This window comes from Bos grunniens, chromosome 2 (genome assembly GCF_055505025.1).
Source record: "Bos grunniens cultivar Pamir isolate PY7600 chromosome 2, Bosgru_T2T1.0, whole genome shotgun sequence".
In the NCBI taxonomy this organism is placed as follows: Eukaryota; Metazoa; Chordata; class Mammalia; order Artiodactyla; family Bovidae; genus Bos; species Bos grunniens.
This window is the reverse complement of record NC_141166.1, coordinates 122,553,565-122,573,537: the sequence shown is the minus strand read 5'-3', so window position 1 is coordinate 122,573,537 and position 19,973 is coordinate 122,553,565. Positions and strand designations below refer to the sequence as shown.

At 38.0% G+C, this 19,973-nt stretch overlaps 1 protein-coding gene across 6 annotated transcripts in view; it reads left to right on the top strand.

Moving 5' to 3' along the window:
• Positions 1-19,973, top strand: part of PDE1A (phosphodiesterase 1A) — a 395,418-nt gene that overhangs the window by 279,120 nt on the left and 96,325 nt on the right. For all 6 annotated transcript variants that reach the window (XM_086361397.1, XM_086361386.1, XM_086361376.1 and 3 more), the window contains one exon: positions 19,435-19,617. In XM_086361397.1, coding sequence (XP_086217523.1) covers positions 19,435-19,617 — 183 coding nt within the window. The remainder of the gene's footprint in view (positions 1-19,434; positions 19,618-19,973) is intronic.

Sequence of the window (19,973 nt, the reverse complement as noted above, 5' to 3'; positions counted from 1 at the left end):
TACCGTTGGTAGCTTGATAGGGATTGCATTGAATCTATAAATTGCTTTGGGTGGTATACTCATTTTCACTATATTGATTCTTCAAATCCATGAACATGGTATATTTCTCCATCTGTTAGTGTCCTTTTTGATTTCTTTCACCAGTGTTTTATAGTTTTCTATATATAGGTCTTTAGTTTCTTTAGGTAGATATATTCCTAAGTATTTTATTCTTTCTGTTGCAATGGTGAATGGAATTGTTTCCTTAATTTCTCTTTCTGTTTTCTCATTATTAGTGTATAGGAATGCAAGGGATTTCTGTGTGTTGATTTTATATCCTGCAACTTTACTATAATCATTGATTAGTTCTAGAAATTTTCTGGTGGAGTCTTTAGGGTTTTCTATGTAGAGGATCATGTCATCTGCAAACAGTGAGAGTAAAAAACAATTTCTTATAGAATTAAAATTCTGACTTTCTTTCAGGAATTATAGCACAATTCCTTAATGAATATGACTGTTTTTGACAAAACACTTTCACATGCAAATACCAGCATTTTATGATCCTGCTTTCAGATGTATCACTAGAGGCTTTTATTTTTCAAAGCTGTACAGTTAAAATCCAGAAACATGTGACCTACAAAAAGCTTCTGTTTGATTGTCCTTATTTAGATTTGGATATTGCCAGGAAAAGTACCATCCTTGACCTCATAAATTGCTATTCATGAGGGTAGGCAGCTGGCTGGGAGATACACTTTAAATGATGGAAATTATGCTTATTAATACTGCCCTGCAATACAATTTGAGGAGGACATGGCAACCCACTCCTGTATTCTTGCCTGGAAAATCCCATGGACAGAGGAGCCTGGCAGGTTACCATCCATGGTTGCAAAGAGTCAGGCATGACTGAAGTGACTTAGCACACACACACAACACAATTTATAACTTTATTTTCTTAATGTGAATCAATCTAAGTCTTACAATTACCACTGTTTGATTACAGACTCCAAATTCAGAAAGAGTGGGTTGTTCAAAGTCGGGATGCTACACTTAATACTCTCTTCTTAAGAGTTAAGCAAGTGACTTAACTTCTATATTTCTTAGCTTTATGTTTGTAGATTAACAATAATGACAGTGCTAATTGCACAGTTTTGCCTTGAGGATTAAGTGTAACACCATATCTGACAGAATAAAAGTTAAATTATAAAGTTTAAATTGGGACTTCATAAAAGTTAAATTGGGACTTCCCTGTAGCTCACACGGTAAACAATCTGCCTTAAAGGCAGGAGATCCAAGTTCAATCCCTGGGTTGGGAAGATCCTCTGGAGAAGGGAATGGCAATCCACTCCAGTATTCTTGCCTAAAGAATCCCATGGACAGAGGAACCTGGCGGGCTACAGTCCATGGGTTCACAAAGAGTCTGACACCCCTGAGTGACTTACACCACTAAAAGTTAAATAATAATAACTTTTTGTTGTACTAATAAATGCAGAGACTTCTGGGTACATAACACAATAAGATATGTAATTTATTTTAAAAAATCAAATAATTTATTGACAGCAATTTTTGATCCCGAGAAATGAAGTCAGGTGGGCTTAAGTTACCAGGAAAAGAGAACGGAGTGCAAACTGATGGGAAACAAACTTTAATAGGATACCCATCTTGATTTTTTAAAAAAAATTTTTAATTTGCTCCTATGTCTTACTACATCTAAATGTCCTTACTTTTGAGAGATTATCTGAGTAAGACTGCATGGATATAAATCAGTAATTGAAGAAGTTAGTCTGCTAGAAATAGACTGAAATCCAGAGCACCTTGAAGTCTAAGTCCCTTGAAATCATCATGTACTAGAATTTACTAAGGAATGTTCACTTATAACACAAATATCTACTGAGTATGTGAAGTGAATACCAGACACATCGCTCATCAGAATCCAGAGTACAACTGTGCAGATAGCTGGTCATTAAAAACGAGTCAAGAACTGGGAAGATAAATAGAGGAATGAGGACTAATACCATAAACAAGAAACAGGGATATTTGAAGTGAGAGAAAAACCCAAGCACACTGAAAGATTACAACAGGAAACACTAATTAGCAGCAGTAAATCATAACAAGAACATGGATATAAAATCAGATAGAAATTGTAGAGTTAAGATTCCAAACCAGGTATGGTTGGAATTACTTAATATTAATAAATTTAGTTCCCCAGCAAAACTCCCTATGCCTGTTCTCAAAGACATGGCTTCTAATGGAAGGAATTAAGGTTTAAAAAAGGGGGGTCTGGAATGTGCTAGATATATGGACTCTAGAGCTCAGAAATATGGTGCCAGTTAGAGATGTGAATTTAGGGATTATAATCCAGGAGTCTCAGGTTTTGTTTTTTTTGTTTTTATAATCAGAATGCCTATGATAATTCAATATGTTGTGTGGGAACACACCATTTAAAGTTAGGAATGGAGCAACTTCAGAGGACACTCAGGAATTACAGACTGAAGAAAGCATATCTGGAGAATCTGGAGTAGCAAAAACAGGGTTGCTAAAAAGGGTAAATCAAAATGCCACAGAAGAACCATTGAATGCAGTTAGGAGAGTCCTGATGCCTCTGAAATGGAGTTTCACGAAGAGAAAAAGCCACCAGTCATATTATGTTAATACGAGGAATTGAAGTGGAATGTCTCTAGAAGAAATAAGCTTAGATTATTTTTCAAGTATTTCCTAGCCCATAGGAAAAAGCAGCTATATAACAGTCTATTTAATAGGAATGAATTTTTTTTTCATGCTTTTTTTTAGAACAGAAACCTTCCTTGAACCTTAAGATAAAAAAGAGATTCAGGTTAAAGAGAAATAGTAACTATGGAAAGATTAGGTCAAGAAGTTATTCTTTGTAAGTTAGTGTAGCCACAGTGAAAAACAGAATGGAGATTCCTCAGAAAACCAAAAATAGAATAACTATATGATCCAGTAACCCCACCCTGGGCATGTATCCAGATAAAACTATAATTCAAAAAGATATAGGCACCCTTGTGTTAGCAGATATAAGTGTTTATATGTAGAATGCATGAAACAAGGTCCTACTGCATAGCATGGAGAACTATATTCATTATCCTATGATAAACTATGATGAAAAAGAATATTTTAAAAGTGTGCTGTTGTTGTTTAGTCACTAAGTCATGTCCAAATCTTTTGGGACCCCATGGACTCTTGCCCACCAGTCTCCTCTGTCCACAGCATTTCCCAAGAAAGAATACTAGAGTGGTTTGCCATGCCTTTCTCTAGGGGATTTTCCTGACCCAAGGATCAAACCCATGTCTCCTACATTGGCAGGCGGATTCTTTACTGCTGAACCACCAAGGAAGCCTGCAGAAAAATGTACTGAATCACTGCTGTATTTGTTGTTGTTGTCCAGTTGCTCAGTTGTGTCTGACTCTTTGCGACCCTGTGGACTGCAGCGTGCCAGTCTTCCCTGTCCTTCACCATCTTCCTTGCCTTTACCATCTCCCAGAGCTTGCTCAAACTCATGTGCATTGAGTCAGTGTATAGTAGTAATTAACACAACATTGTAAATCAACTATACTTTAGTAAAAAAGAAGTTAGTCTTAAGTTATCTTGGAAAGGAGACAAATAGCCAAGCATAGGTAGAAAATGAAGGTGAAATGGAGCTAACTATAGCACATATCTAAGGATCTTCAAATAAGCAAAACATGCATAGCACAATAAAATCAAAAAGGCTAGTAAGCATTGGTTTTAAACTCAGTTGCTCAGCAAGAGTAACAGTATGGTAATAATTTTGACAAAAATTACAGACCATGGACCCTAAAACTCAGAGATCAATATGAAGTAGAGAGCAAACCCTGAGTGATTAATCACTGACTCTTGTGTAATCCTCAGACATTTAGAGGCAGAGTAGGGAAGATGGAGAAAAGAAAAGAGCTGGACTAATAAACACCTTTCTTTAACATTTCAATTACAGATAAAAGAAAAGCCAACAAAATTACCTTAAACAAACTCTCGTTGCCAAAACACTGATGACTAGTGCTGACTATAAGCCTTGGTGAATCAGGACAAAATGATATCAAGAGACAAATCTTTCTGTTTTGATTACTCTGGAATGACCTCTCTCTGATGCTTTGAGGGTAGCAAAACAAGACAGAGGTGATATTTCCAAGCTGTACATCCTCATTCCATTTGGAGGTGTCCCTAAGGAAATCAGTTTGAAGGGTATGTGCTAAGACATTGCTGGAGTTCGGTGAACCATTTAAAAGCAAATTATGATTTTTATGAATTCCATTTTTATGGTGTGAGCTGTAGGGAGGGGTGGCTGTTTGGAGTGCTGTGTTGTAGGCTGTTCTCACCCTGTAGATGGAGTGTGAAAACCAGGCTTAGAAAAAGTTGCAATAACTTTTGGTTGATTTTCATGTTTTTTGCCATCTGTGATGTGTTACTTTCTGCAAACTTTCAAAAACAGCCTGACTAGTGAAAGGGGGAAAAAAATCTGACCAGATCTTTTGAGAGATGGCTGACATAAAAAGCTCCACGTATTAGGTATGAGCTTACTGTTGTGATATTTTGGGTCAATAAAATATAAATGAATATTTCCTGAGTTTGAAAAAGATAAACTTTTTAATGTTATTCTTTTCTAATGATGATATTAATAACAAGATTATTTGACAGATAATTATATCCAAGGCAATACATTATGCAATTTGCATATATGATTTCATGTCTCAAAAATTCTATAATACGTATATTATTTTCACTATAAAGTTAAAAATGTGAGACATAAAAAAGTAATTAAATTGCTTAGAATCATATAAGTATTATGTGTCAGAGACAAGTTCAAACTGAGATGGAGATTACGAACATCTTTTCTTTTCTTCCTTGGTAATAGAACCCTTTTTTCTTTTTTCAATTATTCACTCTTCTCTGGAAAGCCAGTGATTCATGGGAGACCAGTCTTAGACCCAGCCTTAGGATGGGTATATCCTAATTGATCCAAATCAGAAATTAGTCCTCAGCTCCCTAACCAGCAAGTTTGGACATGGACACGTGATATAATTTTGGCCAATGAGACAAATGGGGGTTCATCAAAAGATTTCCTCCCGTGGAAAAGGAGTCCTTTGCTTCTGGGTATTGTATCTGGGTATGATGCTTGAAAAGGATACAACTATCTGGCTGCAAGCTTAGAGCTCAACCTAACACTAAAGTTGGCAGCACAGAAAGATGGAGGAAACCTGAGTCCTTGATGATACTGTTGACTACTGATTTTTTAAAAAGTCCCTACTGGAGTCTTCCTATCTTCAACTTTCCTGTTAAGAAAAATAATAAGTCCCCCAATTATTTAAGCCACTTAGGGTTAGGTTGGATGTCACTTGCTAGTGAGAGCATCCTTATAGCCTTAAAGATCTCCCTTGCTCCAAAGCCTATGTTATTAATCATCAAACCCTGTAGACAGTCACCTTATCCTAATAATAAGTCCTAACACAAATGTGTTATCTAAGATATCTAAGATAACTATTTAGAACATATTTTCCCATGAAACAAGGCAAGAGGTTGATTGAGTTTCCAAGGCAAATGATGAAATATATTGACCCCATGATACAGTTAAATAGCACGGGTGGTTCTTGGGTAAGTACCAGGTACTGAATGTCGGAGACTTGTTTTTTCTTATTAAAATAAAAAGGTGCAGTTAGTGGGTGGGCAGGGCATCTAGCATCCTTCTGCTCCAGGATCCCAGAAATGTACTGGGATGTGCTATTTCCCCACTCAGTGTTTGACTTGGTTTGGAGAATTTCAGGTTGGACTCAAGCGTCCTTTCTCAAGATCTCTTCTGTCTTCCTGATTAACGTAGGGCATCTTTGGATGATAATAGGAATGGAAACTCTGCTCTGAGGCATCACATATTCTTCCATCATCTTTGGGCCTTTGCTCCTTCTCTGGGAACTAGATTTTTGAAACTTAAATCCAGGAACAGGAGTTTTTCCTCCCCAGGTTATTCTGTGTCACATATAAAAAGTCAGTGAATGAAGACATGGCTAAATATATGGCCAGGGTAACAGAAAAAAATTTAATTGTGAGATTATCTTTTTTTTTTTTTAATACAAGTATCTTTTCACACATGGAGCAAGACCTGAATGAAAATGATTTTATTCCTCACCTAACTACTGTAAGTATCTCAATATTCTATAGCCTCTAAGACCAAAGACTCTCTGCCTATGTTTTTATACATTTATTCACTTACTCAACAACTATCTATGAAGGACGCTATATACATTGATAATTATTTTGCTATTCTGTTTGGCTATTGTTAACTCCTTGTCTTTGCCCTTAGTCTTTCAGCTTCATAGGTTTAGAAAGAAATATATTCCTTGTCTTTCTTCACACCCCTGTCCTTCAGATATATCCCAGCTCTTTTTAGTATCCATTCTCTGCTCCCCGAGAATTTGGTGCCTCTGTATAGCATGGTGACTATAGTTAATAATACTGCAGTGCATTTTAAGAGTTTCTAAGAGAATAGATCCTAAAAATTGAGAAATTGACTCTCCTATTTTTCAGTTAAGTAACGTACAGATTATTCTTGTTCATAAAATGAGCTTAAAGATTTATTAATTAAGATACTTTTACTGAGATTCTTCTGCTAGTTCCTTCCTATATTGTTCACTCACTTCTCTCATAGTGGAATAGTGAGCATATGAAATAATCAGTACTGCTAAGTCCACGTTGCAGAAAAAGATTAAATCTTACTTCCTTGGGCATGATCTTCCATTGATTGGCACACCATGAATGGGTGAGAGCAGTTCTCAAAGTTTTCATCAGAATCACCTGGAGGGCTTGTTAAGTCAACAAGTCTGGACTAGAGCCCTTGAAGTTCCAGGTTTAATAAGTTCCCAGTTGCTGCCAGTTCTGCCAGTCCAGAGACCACACTTATAAGAGAATGTCGAATTAGGCTTCAATAGGAAAGATATACAGAGAATGTTGGGCTTACCTTGTGGCTTCAGAGGTAAAAAATCCACCTGCCAATGCAGTAGACTCAGAAGACATGGGTTTGATCGCTTGGTCAGGAACATCCCCTGGAGGAAGAAATGGCAACCCACTCCAGTATTCTTACCTGGAAAATTCCACAGACAGAGGAACCTGGCAGCTACAGTCCATATGATCACAAAGAGTTGGACACAACTGAACAGACATGCAGACATAGAGAATGTTAGAAATTTAATGGCTAGAATTTTGAGGCCTTATCAAAGGAGTGTGGCCCAAATATTGCCCCAAGTTGTATATGAAGCTTGGGGGCTAAAATGCCTCCCCAAACCAGGAAATTTCATCATGCACTAGGAGCAGTAGGCAAGGGGCGCTGAATTGGAGACAAGTAGTGCTTTGAGCAACAGCTCTTGGGGCATAGAGGAGGCCTGTTCTTTGGTCTATAGTGTAATCACCTCTCCCAGATCTGGAAAACCGTGGCCTTAGGCTTCATCTCTGGGCCACAACCTCAACTTTTTTCTTCAGCCTGCAACTTGGTGAGCCATGGAAGGACACTTACTCAAATCGACCTTGGAATACCCTCCTCTCTGTCTATTACCTTGATTAGAAGAGGCAGCATATCATTCTCTGAAAAGTGGGACAGGAAGATCAATGCTAGGTAGGTATTGTAGAATTGTCATAAAATGTAACACAAAATGTACCATTTTCAGTGTACAATTCAGCGGAGTTAAGTACATTTGCAATGTTGTACAACTATTATCACTATCCATTTCCAAAACCTTTTCATGATCCCAAACAGAAATTCTGTACCATTAAACAATAACTCCCAGTCCCCCTTTCCCCTCAGCCCCTGGTAACCTCTATTCTACTTTCTGTCTCTGTTAATTTGCCTATTCTACTCATTAAAATTTTAAAGTAGGTAAAAAACATTTTTGGAGATCCCTCCCACTGCCTCTTTACAACCCACAGAATGCATAAGTTTTTCTTTGGTTCCTGCAAGTCCACTTTGACCAACTTCTTCCTTTACTGTCTGAAACACTTCCATCACAAGATACCTTCCTTTTACTGCACATCATAAATTGATCTGCTTAGACTAATTCATGCAGGTGTATAAATGGCTGGGAGGTTACTGAGGGCTTGCTTTGTATCAGACACTATTCTAAGTGCTTTCTGTGTGTTTACTTATTTCATCCTCCAACCCCACCACTAGACATACTATTATTATCAGCTCTATTATCAGATGGTAAAGAATCTGCCTGCAATGAGGGAGATTTGAATTCGATCCCTGGGGTTGGGAAGATCCCCTGGAGAAGGAAACGATTACCCACTCCGTATTCTTGCCCGGAGAATTCCATGGACAGAGGCGTGTGGCAGCCTATAGTCATGGGGTCACAAAAAGTCAGACATGACTGAGTGACTCTCAGTTCATGACTTATCACTATTATTATCTCTCTTTTATTGACAAAGAAACTGAGATTCAAAAGATGGACTGTTGGTTTCTAAGACCACACAGCTAATAGATGATGAGGCCAGGATTCCAACTCCTGAGGCAGTTTCTCTTAACTGCAGAGGATGCTTACTAATCAAAAAAATTGGTAATTAGTGGAATGTCAGGCTTTGAGCCTAGAGGAATATTTTTGAAGATATTTTGAGCCAAAAGGACTTCCTGGTAGGAAGCCAAAAGTCATCAGTGAGGCCTAGGGCAGTTTTCTGCTTTACCCGTTCCCTTCATTTCCATCTCCCAACTGACTCCCTAAATACAGTCTTGATCCTGACTCTCTGAGATCCTAACCCCTTCTCAGAGCCTCCCCCAACATTTCCTGGCTCTCTTTCCTGTCCCAGGTGATGACCCTCCTGTTCCTGGAACTCTGCTTCCTTTGGTGGGTAGAGAGGAGGTGCAGAGCCTTGGGCCTGAACTTTCACAGAGGCCTAGTCAGGTAGACAGAAAAAGAAAATTGCCAAAACACCAAAACCAAACAAATAAAAAAAAAGCTGTTGAAATAAATTTGTGAGCCTGCCATTTTAAGTCTTTTGAAACAAGGCAAATAATAAATAAATAAATGTATATGGGTGGTGCCCTGGAAAAATTAATTCAACTGTATTTAGTACTCAGGAAACAGGTTCCTAACAAGTCAACAAGGCTTTTCAAATGTATTACATCTTTCCATCCTGATATTCAATTTATTTATCACGCTTCAAAGTACCCTGAAATTATACCATCCAGATATATTTCTCTCTAAGAAAATTATTCAACACACCAGTCATGGAAAACAAATTTAAGCTTCCTCTAATCATAATTCTGGTGAACCAAAGTCCTTTAAGATTTTTTTAAGATCAATTATTTTTAAACTGGAATTTCAACATAGAGATGGGATAGAGAATAATGATTGCTGATATTTTTGTCTGAATTTAAAGGGAGTCTGGACACTTAGTAAACAAAACACACATTTGAGGTAAAGAATAGCTCATCAGTTAAAAATTCAGATCCTGAAATCAGAGAGACTTGAGCTCAAAAAATGGCATGGATGCCTCTAGTTGTATGATTTGAGCAAATCACTTAAGGTGTCTATACCTCAATTTATTCATCAGTAAAGTGCTGATAGTAATATCTTCCTTATGGTGGTGTTTTGAGAATTAAATGAAGTGAAGCGTGGCTCCTTGCCTGGTTCATAGTAAGTAAGCAATAAAGTTAGCTGACATTGTCATTAAATCCATCCTCAGATGGTTCTGAAGTCTGTGTGAAGCTTGACAATTAGTCTTGGGGTTTTTTGGTGGAGAACGGGTGTGTGGAGAGGCTGCAGGCACCTCAGAGCATATGCATGTGTTAACTAAAGAAATAATTCTAATAGACTTGCTTATGAGGGAGCCACTTACCTCCAAAGAATAACCATACTGTAGAAAGATCAACTTCTAATTCTCCCAGTTATCCCAGAAGGAGTCACTTGGAGGGTGTTCACCAAATATGAGGCCAGTACCACCCTTAGCTCAGTGCCAGTGGAACTGCTTCCCTGGACACTGTCCCCCACATTAGGATGTTCAGTGATGGCCATCTTTTGGTCTGCTCCTTCCCATGGGTTAGTAGGTCTCCAAGGCCAAGAAGAAACTGAGCTCATGACTTTTCCCCTGCTGGATACTCACATCTTGGAATTCCCTGCCCAGTGCAGTGTGCCCCTCTACCATATTCTGACCCTGAGACCCCAGAGTTCTCTACCCAAATGTCTATTAGCCTGTCTCCGTAGTCTTAATGGGCTTCCTCCTTAGGTCTTTTCTCCTGAGGGGGCCCAGGATACTGCTGGTGTGTACACCTCTCCACCCTTAAAGAATGGCCAAGAAGCAGCCTCTTTCAAGCTTGGGTGGATTGACGGAGATTGTACTGGGACCACAGTATCTACCTGTTCATACAGCAAGGGCCTGAGCTGCGGGCAGGCGGGTGCAGCCCTGTCACACAAGGAGTTGAGAATTCTTGTTTCCAACCTAACTTGTCAGACTTTTATGAAACTTATTAAAAGGCAAAAGAATAGAACAAATGTAACTGTTTGTTCTCTTGATATATAGCTTTAAATATTTAGTGGTAAAATATTCAGAGATATGTGCTCCTACTGTGGGCCCAGCAAATATTAGAGGAAGAGGTGAATGAGTTAGTTTTTTGTTGAAGTGTGTCCTTTATAAGAATAATTTAAATCAGTTTCCCCTAATTGCATTTGGCACTTGAATTTTGATACTTAATAGGTATATGCGTGGGCACTGAATGCCTGGAAATAACTGTTTGGGTACATGAGTGTAACTATTTTCCAAGAATCTACTGTGGACAGAAATGTTTTCACTGATATAATTCTAAGAGTCAGAATCCCATGACCTCTCCTTCCGTGGCTGCCTCTTTCTTTATTCCCTTTTCCTACAAACTCTCTAGTTCAAAATATAAGCCCTTGGGGAATTGTGTCATCAGATTTCAAGAGAAAATTTGGAGTATAAATAGCTCCCAAGGATCAGTAGAGTGCTGATTGGAGGCAGGGTCAGTTTTCACAGCTCACTGGCCCCCAGCTTATGTTTAGGGACCCCTCACTTTGTTTTATTGACCCCACTGGGACTAAAAAAAGTTTCATCAAACACCAGCTGAAGCACTTTTCAGAGGTCAACAGTGCTAACATGTTGAATGTATACTCCTGGCCCTTCTTTTCTGTATAGTGCATTTTAAGAATTCCTAAGGGAAATGTACCAACGATTTTTGTTTTCATGTTGTAAGTTTCTTAAACACAAAGTTTTCATTTTTTAAGAGCACTCATGGAATAAACATTTATGCTCACCCTGCCATCCAACCCTAGGATAAAGAGCAGTCAAGTGGTTGGATGTTTTGGAAGCAAGACTCATAATAGTATTTGAGATCTCATTTAACAAGCTACTTGAACAAATGTATGTCAAAAATGAAATGAGGGCAAACTACTCTAAAATGTTTGACCTGTGATAGTCTTATTTAGATATCTTCACATCTTAGATAAATGTATAAAAAAATTATTTCTGATAACTCTCTAGCAGCCCAGGATTACAGGATTACTATTTGATATTATACTGGAATTTCCATTCATGCCTTATCTAGCATGCTGCTACTGCTGCTGCTAAGTCGCTTCAGTCATGTCCAACTCTGTGTGACCCCATAGACGGCAGCCCACCAGGCTCCCCCATCCCTGGGATTTTCCAGGCAAGAAAACTGGAGTGGGTTGCCATTTCCTTCTCCAATGCATGAAAGTGGAAAGTGAAAGTGAAGTCGCTCAGTCGTGTCCGACTCTTCGTGACCCCATGGACTGCAGCCTTCCAGGCTCCTCCATCCATGGGATTTTCCAGGAAAGAGTACTGGAGTGGGGTGCCATTGCTTTCTTCTTATTCTATCTAGCATGGTCAAATGAAATCTGAAGGTCTCGCTGTTGTGCTCAGAAGAAAGGGCATTCAGGGCAGGTGCCAGGGAAAGGAAAAATGAATAAGGGAGGAGAGGAGAAATATGCTCCATTAGGTGTATCTGTTTATTTTAAAAATTCATATAAGTTTCATCCCCCTGCCTTTAAACTTTCTTCTATCCAAACTTAATTATCTTCACCCACTCCAGTACTCGCTTGGAAAATCCCATGGATGGAGGAGCCTGGTAGGCTGCAGTCCATGGGGTTGCGAAGAGTCGGACGTGATTGAGCGACTTCACTTTCACTTTCTTTCACAATTTATTTGTGTTTTTATTAGGAATTTCTTACCACGCTCTGGGCTTCTCAGGTGGCACAGTAAAGAATTGTCTGCCAATGCAGGAAATGTGGTTTGATCCCTGGGTTGAGAAGATCCTCTGGAGGAGGGCGTGGTAACACACTTCAGTATTCTTGCCTGGGAAATCCCATGAACAGAGGAGCCTGGCAGGCTCCAGAGGATTGCAAAGGGTTGACACAACTGAGCAGCTAAGCATGAGCTTGAATGTGTATCTGTTAATTCCAGACTCCTAATTTATCTCCCGCCAATTTTTCCCCCTTTGGTAATGATAGTTGTTGTTGTTTTTTTTTTTCCCCCATGTCTGTGGATCTATTTCTGTTTTGATATAAATTCATTTGTATCATTTTTAAAGATTCCACATATAAGTGATATCATATGATATTTGTCTCTCTTTCTGGCTTGCTTAGTATGATAATCTCTAGGTCCATCCATGTTGCTGCAAATGGCATTATTTCATTCCTATGTTGAGTAGTACTCCATTGTATAAATGTACCACATCTTCTTTATCCTTTCTTCTGCTGATGGGCGTTTAGATTGCTTCCATGTCTCGGCCATTGTCAGTAGTGCTACAGTGAGCACAGGGGTGCATGTATCAGTATCTTTTCAAATTACGGATTTATCCAGATACACTTCCAGGAGTGGGATTGAAGGATCATATTGTAGTTCTATTTTCAGTTTTTTAAGGAACTTCCATACTGTTATCCTAAGTGGCTACACCAATTTACATTCCCACCAACAGTGTAGGTGTTCTCCACATTTTCTTTAGTATTTATTTTTAGTCTTTGTAATTATGGCCATTCTGATCAGAGTGAAGTAATACCTCATTGTAATTTTGATTTGCATTTTTCTAATAATTAGCAATGTGGAGCATCTTTTCATGTGTGTTTTGGACATCTGTATGTCTTTGTAGAAATGCCTTTTTAGATCTTCCACGCATTTTTTGATTGGATTGTCTTTAGGTTTTTGAGCTGAATGTGCTGTTTGCATATAGTAGAGACTGTTCCCTTGTCAGTTACATCATTTGCAAATACCTTCTCCCGTTGTAGGTTGTCTCTTCATTTCATTTATGGTTCCCTTTGCTGTGCAAAAGCCTTTAAGTTTAAGTAGGTCCCATTAGTTTATTTTTATTCTTGTTTCCACTACTCTGGTAGATGGATCCCAAAAGATATGGCTGTGATTTATGTCAAAAAGTGTTCTGCCTGAATTTTCCCTACGAGTTTTTATAGTATCCAGTCTTACACTTGTCTTTAATCCAGAAAAATGTCTTATTTTTACCAAGTCAAATAAATATTTCCCCATAATTTGCTTCAAAAATTGTAAAGAGATCATTCAAGAGCAAATTAACATAAAGGTAATAAATAAAGAGATGATGGATAATAGAGAACTACCCTCAGGATGCTTTTGTGCTTATCAATCAAAGAATATGGGACTCTTTAAAAGACTAAAACTTCTTATACTATCTCCATCCTCACTCCACTCCCTAAAGGTAATCACTTGTAATAGTTTCGTGTAGATATTTCTGGATGTTGACTCCCCCAGTCTGTGCCATACACTGCTCTAGATGCCAGTGATACAACAGTGCATAAGAACAGACCAACTCTCTGCTCTGTCTTTATAGTCTACTGGATAAAACATTTTGAATAAAAAAACTAGTAAAAGTATGGCATGACATTAACAGTGGTAAGTGCTAAGAATTCTATAACAGGATAAAAAGAATCAAGATATTTACTATTTGAGTAGGGGGGTGGTCAAGGAAACACTTTCTACCTCAATGCAGTGAGGAAATGATCCACACATTTTGAGAAAGAGATTCTAAGCAGGGGAAACAGCAAGTGCAAAGATTCTGAGCAGACGCAAGCTTGGCAGATAGGATTATAGCAAGGAGGCCAGCACCACCGAATCAAAATGAATAAGGTAGAAATTGTTAAGAGATACAGGCAGAGATGTAGCTTGTGGTGTGCTTCATAGGGCTGTATGAATTGGCATGGTCTGGGTTGGGTTTCCCAGGTGGCTCAGTGGTAAAGAATCTGCCTTTCAATTCTGGAGACTCAGGAGATGTGGGTTTGATCCCTGGCTTGGGAGGATCCCCTGGAGGAGGAAATAGCAACCCACTCCAATATTCTTGCCTGGAGAATTCCATGGACAGAGGAGCATGGCTATGGTCCATAGAGTCACAAAGAGTAGAACATGACTAAGCACATAAGCACATGGTCTGACTTATACTTTAAAGGAGGCAGACACCTGGCTGGAAATTCTGGCAGATGTAAATGTTGAGTCTGACAGTAGTTGGAAGCAAGATTCCTTCTTATTGTTTAAGGCTTTTGATTGGATCAGGTCCACTCACATTATGGAGGGTAGTCTGATTTCCTCAAAGTCCACTGATTTCAATGTAAAGCACATCTAAAACATACCTTCACTACAAGATCCAGACTGGTGTTTGACCAAACAGCACAGCATCATAAGCTAGGTGTGTGAACATAAAAAATTAACTGTCACAGAGCTGCTTGTTGCTTTTTTGAGATTTGCTTTTTTATACATTAGAATATTTCATGCTTTTCTCCTTATGCACTCTGTTCCTTTATTTTTATATTCACTAATTAATCTATATTACTCTTTTTCCCCCTGAAGTTATATGTTCTTCCCTCTCAATAAATGACATCATGCATGATGACTATGAATTGCTAGACTCCTGGGTACCACATCTGTATATGAACTCTCATAAGCTGATTTGATTATGTTTGATGAACTGTCATGGATAATTTATGATTTTAGGACATATAGTCCTAAAGTCCTCCACATCAGATTTGCAAAGGACCAATTGACAACCATCACCGTGCGTCTGTCATTCTACTCAGTGTAGTTGAAAATCAAGGCAGCAGTAGAATTCTTGGAGCGTGGCGACATCATAGGATTACACACAATGATTCCCATTCCACCTGTCCTGTTCTTTGGCTTTATTTGATCATTGCATAAGGAATAATAGAAATGGCATCAATAATAATAGAAATGGCATAAGCCCTGAAATTTTCAAACTGTGTAGTGGAATGTCTTGCTGCGATTAACTGAAGAATCGAATTTTAAATGAACCAAAAGAGGAAAAAAACAATTTGCTTTGAATTACAATGTCCATGTGTTAGGTATAAATCAAAATCATCCAAATGTAAGAGCCAAATGAGAATTAAATATGATTTAGAGTAAGTATTAATATTAACTTCTAACTATGTCTTTTTTATTTTCATGTGTGTACATGTAATTTTGTACCTCCTGCACTGAAGTTGTGTATATTTTTTCATAAGGTATTTCATAAATGCAGTCATACTTTTTTAATACTTTGAAAAATAAATATTGGCAAAGGACTGTCATCCAAACATTTATAAAATCCAGTGGAACACAGAGGAAGTCATATTATCTTTTGAGCCTCTTTTTGGTAGTTTTGGGTGCTTTCGATGAACTTCCTGCTTTTGTGCCCTTTCCTTGATCCCTGCTCTCTAGAGATGATATGTGGCTTGTTCTGGAGGCTTTAGCACATGCTGTCAGCTCTGGCTACCTTCCCTCCATCGGCTCATAATCCTTAGGCCTCATTCTGTAAAAAAAGAAATCTACCAAAGTGAATGGAACCCAAAGGTCAAAGCTGAAGTGTGCCAAAAATAGCTCTGAGTTAGTAAATTGGTGCACCCACAAGGAAACAATAGTCAAACAACAGACAGAGCTCGCCTGCGTTCTTCCTGGAGGCAAAGTTCAATTGCTCTCTAAAGTCTCTGCGTATTTTGTGTTAAGCCTTTCACACTGTTTTGCCAGTTCAGACCCTTAGGAAGTTCTGGATCACCAGAGCTGCCCAGCCTTAATGCAGTTATTATTACTGGCCAGTGCCGTCAATGTTGTCTATCTGGGGCTTATACTGGAGAGTGGCAGGGCAGTACTTTCAGCTCCTGGTCATTTCCCCCTTGCACAGCTGATTTTCTCAGCCAGCAGTTCTAAGCCCATCAGATCTGCACCCTCAAGACAGACAGCATTTGCTCTGACTTTTCCACTTGACACTGGCTAGGTCACCTAAAATGAGCTTTTCCGTTTGTTTTCATCTTTCTTTTTTTCACTTTGTCATCTGTGCTATTGATAACAGAATGAATATCCACAGAGTAAGTTATTATTTTCCTAAAATTTAGGGCTACACATAAAATAAAATAACACATGTGAATGACTTCTGTGAACTCCAAGGGCTATACAAATAGTGTATACTTTCTGTGCTCAGTATACACAAACTTATTAAATAGAAGACAGCTTTTATAACTTCAATTCCCCTTTTTCTTTCCATCCAATATATCCTTTAATAGACATCTGCTTATGAACTCTCTTCCATATCTTATTTTGTTGTTTAGTCACTAAGTACTGTCAGACTCTTTGTGACCCCATGGATTGTAGCCTGCCAGGCTCCTCTGTCCATGGGATTTCCCAGGCAAGAGTATTGGAATGGGTTCCATTTCCTTCTCCAGGGGATCTTCCTGGATCAGGGATCAAACCCATGTCTTCTGCATCGGCAGATGGATTCTTTGCCGCTGAGCCACCAGGGAAGCCCCTTCCCTATTTTAGTTTTATTCATTATTGGAATAATATATTGATGATATTAATAATCAGTATCTTCAGACTGATGTCACTGTACTTAAATGTTTGGGAAGCTTCTCAACTGTTCAAGTCTTTGCCCTCAAAAGATGACCAATTTGAGAAACTCAGAGCTTTCCCAATATTAACCTAGTGATTTTTTGATATAGCTCATATTAAAAGATGATCAGAGAGTGATTTGCTATACTTCAAATCCTATTTCTCTGCTTGCTTTGTTATTAGTTTTTCTTTACTTTTTCCTAAAGTTTAATCACTATACATTTTTATGTTAATTAACTTTAATTGGAGGATAATTACTTTACAATATTGTGATTGTTTTTGACATACAGCAACATGAATCAGCCACAGGTACACATGTGTCTCCCCATTCTAAACCCCCTTCCCACCTCCCTCCCCAACCCATCCCTCTGGGTTTTCTCAGAGCATCGGCTTTGAGTGCCCTGTTTCATGCATCAAACTTGCACTGGTTATCTATTTCACATATGGTAATATACATGTTTCAGTGCTATTCTGTGAAATCATCCCACCCTCGCCTTCTCCCACAGAGTCCAAAATTCTGTTATTTACATCTGTCTCTCTTTTGTTGCCTTGCATATAGGGTCATCTTTTACTGCCTTTCTAAATTCCATATATATGTGTTAATATACTGTATTTGTGTTTCTCTTTCTGACTTACTTCATTTTGTATAATAGTCTCCAGTTTCATCCACCTCATTAGAACTGACTCAAATACAGTCCTTTGTATAGCTAAGTAATACTCCATTGTGTAAATGTACCACTACTTCCTTATCCATTCATCTGCCGATGGACATCTAGGTTGCTTCCAAGTCCTAGCTATTGTAAACATTGCTGCAATGAATATTGGAGTACACGTGTCTCTTTCAATTCAATTCCTCCGTGTGTACGCCCAGCAGTGGGATTGCTGGGTCGTATGGCAGCTCTATTTCCAGTTTTTTACGGAATCTCCACACTGTTCTCCATAGTGGCTGTACTAGTTTGCATTCCCACCAACAGTGTCAGAGGGTTCCCTTTTCTCCACACCCTTTCCAACATTTACTGTTTGAAGACTTTTTGAGGGCAGTCATTCTGACCTGAGTGACATGATATCTCACTGTGGCTTTGATTTGCATTTCTCTAATAATGAGTGACGTTGAGCATCTTTTCATGTGTTCATTAGCCATCTGTATGTCTTCTTGGAGATTTGTCTGATTTGTTCTTTGGCCCACTTTTAGATTGGGTTGTTCTTTTTTCTGGTATTGAGGTGCATGAGCTGCTTGTATATTTTGGAATTTAATTCTTTGTCAGTTGTTTCATTTGCTATTATTTTCTCCCATTCTGAAGGCTGCCTTTTCACCTTGCTTATATTTTCCTTCATTGTGCAAAAGCTTTTAAGTTTAATTAGGTCCCATTTGTTTATTTTTGTTTTTACTTCCATTACTTTGGGAGGTGGGTCATAGAGGATGTTTGTGTGATTTATGTCAGAGAGTGTTCTGCCTGTGTTTTCCTCTAAGAGTGTTATAGTTCCTGGTGTTACATTTAGATCTTTAATCCTTTTTGAGTTTATTTTTGTGTATGGTGTTAGAAAATGTTCTAGTTTCATTCTTTTACATGTGGTTGACCAGTTTTCCCAGTACACTTGTTACAGAGATTGTCTTTTCTTCATTGTATATTTTTGCTTCTTTTGTCAAAGATAAGGTATCCATAGGTGCATGGATTTATCTCTGGACTTTCTATTTTGTTTCATTGATCTATATATCTGTCTTTGTGCCAGTACCATACTGTCTTGATGACTGTAGCTTTATAGTATAGTCTGAAGTCAGGAAGGTTGATTCCTCCAGTTCCATTCTTCTTTCTCAAGATTGCTTTGGCTATTCAAGGTTTCTTGTGTTTCCATACAAATTTTGAAATTATTTGTTCTAGTTCTGTGAAAAAAACCATTGGTAGCTTGATGGGGATTGCATTGAATCTATAGATTGTTTTGAGTAGTATACTCATTTTCACAATATTGAGTCTTCTAATCCATGAACATGGTATATTTCTCCATCTATTTGTGTCATCTTTGATTTCTTTCATCAGTGTTTTATAGTTTTCCATATATAAGTCTTTTTTTAGGTAAATTTATTCCTAAGTATTTTATTATTTTCATTGCAATGGTGAATGGGATTGTTTCCTCAATTTCTCTTTCTGTTTTTCATTGTTAGTGTATAGGAATGCAAGGGATTTCTGTGTATTAATTTTATATCCTGCAACTTTACTATATTCATTGATTAGCTCTAATAATTTTCTGGTGGTATCTTTAGGGTTTTTTATGTAGAGGATCATGTCATTTGCAAACAGTGAGAGTTTTACTTCTTCTTTACCAATCTGGATTCCTCTTATTTCTTTTCCTTCTGATTGCTGTGGCTAGGACTTCCAAAACTATGTTGAACAGTAGTGATGAGAGTGGGCACCCTTGTCTTGTCCTGATTTTAGAGAAAATGCTTTCAATTTTTCACCATTAAGGATACTGTTTGCTGTGGATTTGTCATATATGACTTTCATTATGTTGAGGTGTGTTCCTTCTATGCCTGCTTTCTGGGGAGTTCTATCATAAATGGGTTTAATCACTATAAATGTTTTGTAGGAGACTGCTGGACACCGATGATGAGCTCAGTGACATTCAGTCAGATTCCGTCCCATCAGAAGTCCGGGACTGGTTGGCTTCTACCTTTACACGGAAAATGGGGATGATGAAAAAGAAATCTGAGGAAAAACCAAGATTTCGGAGCATTGTGCATGTTGTTCAAGCTGGAATTTTTGTGGAAAGGTAAGTGAACTTGTTGGTATATTAAGAAAAAATTTAAAAGGCAGCAAATATACTTAATAATCAATATTATGAGAGTCCTATAGTTTACTTATTGAGGAAAACTGTAATCATAAGTATACCTGGAATAAGCAGATTTAGGACTTTATGAGGGAATTTACCCTATAACAAAAAATATCTTGTCCTGGATTTATTTTTATCTATTTTAAATTAATATAAAGACTTAAATAAAGTATAGACTTTTGAATGGCCATTCTCAAATGAATCTTTATGAATAACTGTTTAAAAATAATTGTAATACATTCATATGCTATAAACCTAACATTACCCAAATAAAATCTAGCGCCTCATAAAATAAG